The sequence below is a fragment of the Pecten maximus genome, chromosome 17 (assembly GCF_902652985.1).
Source record: "Pecten maximus chromosome 17, xPecMax1.1, whole genome shotgun sequence".
In the NCBI taxonomy this organism is placed as follows: Eukaryota; Metazoa; Mollusca; class Bivalvia; order Pectinida; family Pectinidae; genus Pecten; species Pecten maximus.
In genome coordinates this window covers 6,118,814-6,127,714 of record NC_047031.1, presented here as the reverse complement: position 1 = coordinate 6,127,714, position 8,901 = coordinate 6,118,814, and the positions used below count along the sequence as shown (strand labels likewise).

At 33.9% G+C, this 8,901-nt stretch overlaps 1 protein-coding gene across 3 annotated transcripts in view; it reads right to left on the bottom strand.

Annotated features, from left to right (window-relative positions):
- Window positions 1–414: 414 nt before the first annotated feature.
- LOC117315989 (nephrin-like) overlaps window positions 415–8,901 on the bottom strand; it is a 402,896-nt gene continuing 394,409 nt past the window's right edge. For 2 of the 3 annotated variants that reach the window (XM_033870469.1, XM_033870470.1), the window contains 3 exons: window positions 5,567–5,638; window positions 5,343–5,414; window positions 415–3,415 (listed from right to left, as the gene is read on the bottom strand). In XM_033870469.1, coding sequence (XP_033726360.1) covers window positions 3,378–3,415; window positions 5,343–5,414; window positions 5,567–5,638 — 182 coding nt within the window. In that variant the 3' untranslated portion in view covers window positions 415–3,377. Of the gene's footprint in view, window positions 3,416–5,342; window positions 5,415–5,566; window positions 5,639–6,080; window positions 6,153–6,888; window positions 6,961–7,816; window positions 7,889–8,901 lie in introns of all 3 variants that reach the window. The other variant, XM_033870471.1, reaches the window with a different exon arrangement.

Below are 8,901 nucleotides of genomic sequence, written 5' to 3'. Positions count from 1 at the left end.
AAGCGTATTGTAGGAATCATCCATGTTTAACCAGAACTATTGATAACATTTGACAATGTTCGAGAGAGACCAAAATGGGACAAAAACATCAATAAGCCATTTCTACTTGGACTTGTCCACAACATTATTTGAATATGTCATTATATATAGTATCCCGACATTTTATCACTAGCCCTCCACCTGAGTTACGAGTTCGGATTCTACATGCGACAGTTGGCAACGGCCGGTGGTTTTCTCCGGGTTCTCCGGCTTTCCTCCATCTCTAACACCTGGCACGTCCTTAAATGACACTGACTGTTAATAGGACGTTTAACAAAAACAAACCAAAGCTCCAGCAGCGGTTGTTGCTTTTTGCTAAATAGCAGTACTGCAGTCTGATCTCTTCCAGTAAATATTCATATAAAGAGACTCGCGTTTGTAATAATAATTTTATTGGAAAAAAATGCAGAGACAAACAGAGGTTTTGAAATAAAAGATGTGAAACCATGGTTACAAAACAACATTTTATACTATCATTAATGACTCTCATTCATAAAAATGACAAACATATATGAAAATGATAATTACATGTATCAATAAAAATAATTATTTAATAATAATATCATTAATAACTCTCATCCATACATGAAATGTGTTACGATCTATTGATTTTGCTATATGACGATGAGTATGCAACGTGTTAGAGCTGGATTAAAATGACAAACATATATGAAAATGATAATTACATGTATCAATATGATAATTATACGAGATTGGTATACAGGATGATACACTTTTGTACGTCATAGACGTGGTCTCAGTACTAACATAGTGAATCACAAAGTATCGTCACATCTCAATCAGGGATTTCTTATCAGACTGGTTTGTTTACTTGGGATTTGGATGATTTTACAGTGATAATTTTGTGTACGAACCCATCGCATTCTATACAAATTGCATACGGTCACCTGGATTGAAATTAGTCATGCTACGAGATTTTTGCAGTAGGCGGATCTGGTGTATTGTTGAATTGCAAGTACTAACATAATGTAGTTCAGCCCCGACCCCCACCCACCCCTTCTCCAAGAACTTTTTACCTATACTAAAAATGTTCAAATGTCACCTTTGAACTACTTGACCAAATGATCGGATATCAGATACACTCGCTGTAACCTGTACTGCTTAGAGGTTATCCTGAAGTCCTTGACTTCAATTGAGTGCTTCCTTAAACACATGTAATGACTGAAGTAAATACGTAACATGCTGGTTACCACGAGTACATATATATACATATTTACCTGAACAAAACTATTAAAGTAATACAATATATGATGGTTACCATGTGTACAAATACATATATTATGTACCTGAACAAAATTATGAAATACAATACATGATATTTACCCTAGTTACATGTAGATACATTATGCAAATGAATTGAAAAAAAAGAAACTTATGCATACATATGGTTACTATGGTTACATGAACGTACATTATGCAACTGAACTAAACTATAAAGGGATATTATACAAGATTGTTAATATGGGTACATAAACATACATAATATACCTGGAAAAACTTATGAAGATTTTACACTATAAATGATGGTTACCATTGGTACAAATATATACATAATATACCCGAAAAAAACTAAGGTTATACAACAAATGAATGTGCCCATCCTTTTTTGTCATTCTCAAGTATAGGAAAAGACATTTAAGTTTTTTTTATCGGAGTTCGAGGGGAGGTGAATGGGATATCAGTTTTTTTTTTTACCATAATGATTCTTTTTTTTATCCTCGCGGTCATTTTACCATGATGTTACTGACCACCAATGACCAATTGACCAAACAAATAGATTTGTAAATGTAGTCATTATGAAATCATATTTTTCACACGTTTTGAATTGTTTAAATAGTGGCATGTTGTATTAGATAAAAGGGTCATTAAAGTGCAAAAAAGCCTGGTAAAATTCTAAGTGAATATGAATTGCCTCCCCTTGGTATAACATAACGGTATCAAAAATCTTCTACGTTATTGAAACATGATAAGCAAAAGCTCTGAATGTTTAAACAGTATCGAAATATTTAAGGATAAGTGGAAGAAATGTGTCCTAATACATCAATAAACTTTTGATAGTTTTATGTTTAAAATATATATTTAAATATTGACAAATTTTTAACAAAGTATCATCATATGTATTACTTGTATTCACTGACTCTTAGAAATATAATACAATATTTACAATTAATTTATAATAAAACTATCATGACTTTTGATTTCGGGTAAACATGGCTTTATTAACATGAAAAAATGGTCTCGTACTTCTGTGGATATCATCTCAGGTTAATAAACCATGTATCGACCTCATCAAAAGGCTATAATTGTATCATATCTTGCTCTTAACAATCTACAGTACATATACTGACACAAACTTGTGTTGGTGAAGGGAAATAACTCTTTCCGTACCATTGTCGCCAATAGTCACCAGGAAAATGTGTGCCTCATTTTCCTTGTTGTCTTTATAAAGTACTATTTTACTAAATTTTAAGTTTCCTTAAGAAATAGCCCACTTAGTCTGCCATTTCGATAAAACGTCTGTGGACAGGCCTTATAACTACCTCCGAATCGTAATCCGAAAAAAAACCCCAAAAAACCCAAAAAACAAATTACGGAATGAAGGAAAATACTTCATACTGTTGTTGTATTTTCATGATTAGCACAGGTATTAAAAAGGGAATATGATCTCCAAATATCCCTCCTAAGGAGGAACGACATGATACAAATTTTTATATACACGTGCATATACAATTTCAGAATCTAACTAGGACGTGTTATGTTCCGTCCTGAGACTGTTGCCATTTTCTTTGTCCTCAACGTCAATAAAGATGAACCAATCCTTGTTTGTTTTTGTATAGGATCAATATTACACGAACATTATAACATTTTCATATCATCAATGTTTTCTAGAGTAAGACATTTTGTTTTCTGCGGTCTTGATACCATCGCACCTGGATAGGACACTCCATCGTACAAAAGACTTTTCCCAAATTATTGTCCTGGTTTAGGATATTTGTACCAGAAGTTGCTGGAACACTTTCTTAACAAATCAGTCCTTGACCTTGAGAACATAACATTACAAAAGTAAGAAATATTATTTAACATTCATAAAAAATTCGCTAATCAAAGTTTGATAGCGTAAAAAATCTTTATCAAAATGAGAACGGAGGTTGGCCTTTTATTTTGTCGTTTTTAAATTACTAACGTCATCAACGTTTACATCCATAACCTAGTGAATATTTGCAATAAATCTTAGTCTTAATTTAGTGTTTCTTTGATGCACAGCAAGGTTTCTTTCCCATTTCGGTGTTTGACACTGGTATGACTTCTTCACCAGATCATGCTGGAGAAATATCATCATAAAGTTGATTCTTGTCTTCAAAACAAAACAACATACCACTGTAAGTATTTGGTGTCAACATAGTGGCGTACTTATAGTCTTCAATCCCTCCCATAAAACATGCGTCATCCCAGTAACTTTGTGAAGGAGTTAATCAAATATGACACAAATATAACTTTGCGAATAATGTAATTAACTAACGGCTTTCCTATAACTTTGTGATTGATGTAATTAATTTAAGGCATCCCTATAACTTCGTAAATGATATATTTATAAAGTATGTACTTAATTAACGGCATCCTTATAACTTTGTGATGGATGTAATTAACATAAGTCATCCCTATAACTTCGTAAATGATATTTTTATAAAGTATGTAATTAATTAACGGCATCCTTTTACCTTTAATAATGATAAAACTAACCAGCTATTGATTTTTTCAAAGTAGTCAAGCACAACCTCTGATCTTGGCCGAGGACTATCAAATAAACTTACGATATCCTTATTACTTTAGGAAAAATGAAATTACTTCGCGGCATCCCTTTTACTTTGTAAATAATGTAATTGACTTATACCATCGCAATAACTTTTTGAGGGAACACAGTAATTAACTAACGGAAATTAATATGGTACGAGTAGAGTTATAATCTCCTCGGCAATAAAATCCACCTGACGGTGTATTACTAATTGGTGGGACAATATGGTGTAGATATCAACTTAATCTGTCATCGGGATCCCGAAATATCGCGCACACACGCTTTTTTAATATGCGATCCACGACATGTTGCATACCACAAGTCATGGGATATAATATAAGATTGTCTCCACTTGTAAAATCCGTTTGTACCCCCGGACGGACACACGTGCCATTTTCTTTGAATTCTTAACAGTTCTTTTTGCTAAATAGTATTTGCACTTATCATCGTGTATGTTAATGATGTCATGTGCATTGCATTTCAAGTTTTAGAATAGAATGCGAAAATACAATGAAAATGCTTCATCTAACCTTCCATCGAAAAACTTGACGTTTTTATATGGTAATATCACGTTAGTTAGTTAGGTTAAAATTTCATCTTAGTCCAGTGTGTTCCTCCTAAACTGAAAAAGTCCAAGTAGGCAATTCGTATATAAATTTAATTTGAGGCATGTTGTACATGGACCCTTCATGTGATAAGCAAAAAACAGGATTTCGTTTGGGTCACACTAGGCGAAATAGTAATATCTTTCAGAAATGTCTACTCTACTACTATCGGCATCTGTTGTAAGAGCGTCTTTTCTTGAAGTGCCACCTAGATGCAAACACGATAACGAAGGTCGGATAAGTAATAAATCATTGTAATATCGATAGCCCTCGAATTGAATCGCCCTATCAATATATCACCCTCAAAGTAGATTTGCATCCTTTAGACAGAACAGATACGGTGACCATGTAGGAGCAGATCGTAGCCTCACTTTCACATTTAAACAAAATGGCCGCCAATTCCTGGTCTCTGATTGGTCGAAATGTTGATATTGTACGAATTCAATCAAATATAATATATGAGGGTATTAGGGGACTGGAAATTCAACTTTATGGGTTGTGTTGCCTTTAGGAACAACAAGTCTTTTTATTTATTTGTCGAAAATTAAATATTGAGTGATTTTGACCAAACTCGTGCTCACAAAGAGTTATTGCATCCTTCAGGTGATTCAGTGTTAGAGTACATAAGTCCGGATGTGAGATAGATGCAAAATTGCTTCCTTAATAAATATTTAAAGCTGACAGTTTTAAAAAGCTTCTAATTGAGATTTAAAAATCATATGAAGCTTCAGTATTCAGAAATGTTGTCTAAGATACCCCCTATAATCACAATGTCTTCCAGTCATAGTATCTAAATAATAGCCGACACTTCACTTTACCACGATCAGACCCCTATAAAAGCCTGTAAAGAGGAACTCGCGATAAATTATAAAACTGTTACCTACCTTTGGTTATTTCTGACATGGGTATGTAGGCTTCGTCATCTGTGGTTAGAGATTTCAGATTTGAAGCACCACCTGGTGAAAAAAATAATTGGAATCGAAGTCTTCTCATTCAGTTCATTAGTCAGTCTAAACTTGTAGACCAAACTGAAACCAGTATTTAAGTTTGTTGTTATTGAAGAACTCCGAAAAATGAATTCCTAATAGATTATGAAACTGTTATCTACCTTTGGGTGTTTTTGACATGGGTATGTAGCCTTTGTCATCTGTGGTTAGAGATTCATAATCTGCAGCGCCACCTGGCGGGAAAGAAAATTGGAGATTGAATATTTGAAAACTTACATCATAAAAAAATAAATAGAATATACGATATTATTGTCCCAAAAACGCTTCGCACGTCAATATATTTCATGAGTTAAAAGTATAAAATTAAAACAATGCAAATATTGCAGGTTCAAATAAATGTTTCATATCTAAACTATAAAATGAAAACGTATTGTTATTGTTATTATATTGGTATTTTCCTATGACTTAACATACTTTGCTGAAATGTGGGTCGGGGATGTTTTTACAATTGAGCTGTACTAAACCGCTACGAATGAGAACCATTATTTTGTAGTCCCCGTGAAGTCCATTAGTCGGACGAAACTTGTAGATCGAGAGAAAAAACGATACATTTATTGTTGTTATCACATTGCCCTGACGAAATAACTTGCAATAAGTAATGACACTGTAACATACCTTTAGATATTTTTGACAAGGCAGTGTAATCTTTGTCGTCTGTGGTTAGCGATTCATAATCTGCAGCATCACCTGGTGGGAAAGAAAATTGGAGATTGGTGATAAATATATATATATTTGATTTAATCTTACGCATTAACTTTATTGAAATCAACTCATCTGCATACTACAGAATGTAAGTCTAATTGTCTATGATCATATTTTGCTGAAGATCCAACAATTTCTGAGTTGCCTGGTATTTCAAGAGTAGAAATATATTACTATTTCCACTAGTGTGACTCAAACTCAGTCCTGTTTTTGTTTATCACATGAAGGGTCCATGTACAACATGCATCAAATTAAATCTATATACGAATTCCTACTTTGACTTTCTCAGTTAAAGAAAAACATTTGAACACTTAACCTACCATCCTTGAAAGAGAATATGTCGAAATGTCAAAATGTATAGTAAAACTTGAATAATCCCAAAACAGTTTGCACGTCTCTATATTTCATGACCAAAAAACATTTGCAGTTTCACAATAATTTTTGAGATCTAAAGTATATCATGTTATTGTATTTGTATAGTTATTTTTACTATGACTAAACATACTTTTCCAAGATAGGGGGTGGACAATTTTTTGCAATTTAGCTCTGTATTATCCAGTAGGTAGTATGGCAAATTTTGTGTAGTCTAAGTGCCCTCGTTAAAGTTCATTAGTCGGTCGAAATTTGTAGACCACAGGAAACCCAGTATATGTATTGTAGTTTGCTGTATTCGAAGTCCCTGACTAATGAGCTCGCAATAAGTGATGACACTGTCACTTACCTTTAGATATTTCTGACAAGGCAGTGTAATCTTTGTCGTCTGTGGTTAGAGATTCATAATCTGCGGCACCACCTGGTGAGAAAGAAAATTAAAGATGGATTCTATTTTTTATTCAATATAACATATTTACTACATGTATATTGAAATTCATTTATTTACTACCTGATACCTATATAACAATTTGGCAGCGTCCTGGTATTTAAAGATTAGAATTTTAAAAAAAGGGGGCCATGTACCACAGATAATTCAAATAAGATTTGTATACAATTTCCTATTTTGACTTTCTCAGTTAAAACAAATATAAATAAATATAAAACAAATATCAAAATATATCGTAAAAGTATCACAGCCCCAAAACGCCTTTCACGTCTCTATATGGCAGGATCAATTACTTGTACAAGTACTTGACTACGCTATCCACAGGAAACTAACTTTCAGATTTTTACCCAATTTTGATTTAAGGTACATGAATGTTTCGACATGTTTTAAGCCACATGGAAGATAAAATATACATTTTCTCCAGAACATAACAGAAAACGTTTTGCACATACATAATAACATTATATACATATGTATATATATGTATGTATGTATCTACCTAGTACCAACGCTGTGATCTATAATCAATGATTTATATGTTCTCTTAATCTTTTGGATACCGGGGGTATGATGAGTGATTGGAGTATGAGACCAATTCCAATTGGGGCACCATAATCACAACAGGCTGGTCTGGTTTTGTTTGTTGATTGTAATTTCCTGATGTCGACTGATTATTGTGCTTGACCCGCATTTACGAACCCATGTATTAAGTACTTTGCGTGGAAAAGTGTTTCGATCAAGCCCATTGCGAGAATTAACTTGTAGATCACAAGGAAACAGTTTTGTGGTTTTGTTGTGATGTTCCCTACTAGATTAAACGGTTACCAACCTTTCGGTATTTCCAATGTGAGTGTGTATCCATCGTCATCTGTGGCTGCAGCTTCACATTTTGCAGCACCACCTGGCGGAAAACAAAATTGAACATAGAATTATGTTGTACTTAAATTGCATGTATCAACAATTTTCAACTGAATTATCCGAATTCCTACAAGAAGTCTTTCGTGTGTAGGCCGTCAATATTAAAAATGGTAGTGGTAATTGGAGAGTGATCTGCCCTTGGAAGTGTTGGCAAGGTGTGACATGAGCTCCAGTGTTTTGGTCCTATTACGATCATTAAGAGAACAGATGGGGACTCAGGTTTTGGTGAGGTTCATATTAATGTGTTTCTGAATCTAAATTCCATTGCTAAATATCGTTAACTTGTACATAAACAGTCAGCGAGAAGATCTCATTGTATCACCTCATTATCCATAGTCACTGTATAGCCAGCCATGTAAGGTTGAGACGTGTGCAATCAACCGTAACGTGATCGATACATAGTGTACTGACCACATTCCTGAGCGTTCTAGCTTCATATACAGATATATTTATTATATCATTTATACCGTAATGACGCTACAGAGAGAACTATCGGTACACTTTTATCACAAGTTCCTAAGGGGAGTATCACATGAAGATGTATTAAATGGTATAGAAAAACTGAAAATTACTGATCATATAAAAGCGGTACAGATAACTGAGGACAGGTGTGTGATAACTTGTCAAAACGAGGACACTAAACGTACATTATTACTCAATGGAGCTGAAATAAAAACCAATCAGTGAAACTTTTTGAAGTTGAGAAAACTGTGACAAACGTAACAATTAAAGATGCGCCATATGAACTTGGCAACGAAGTCATAGCTTCATACATGTCTAAATATGGTCAAGTTGTGTCTGGAAGTGTTCGGAGAGGTACTATTCGCGGTACAACTATTGAAAACGGAACTAGATACTTAAATATCGTTGGTTGCGTTCCTACGCTTCCGTTACGGGCATCAATCGGGCGCTTTGACATTCGTATTTTTGCGAACAATAATAGAACGCCATGTTACCATTGCAATTTGAAAGACCACCCATCTTTCATGTGTCCAA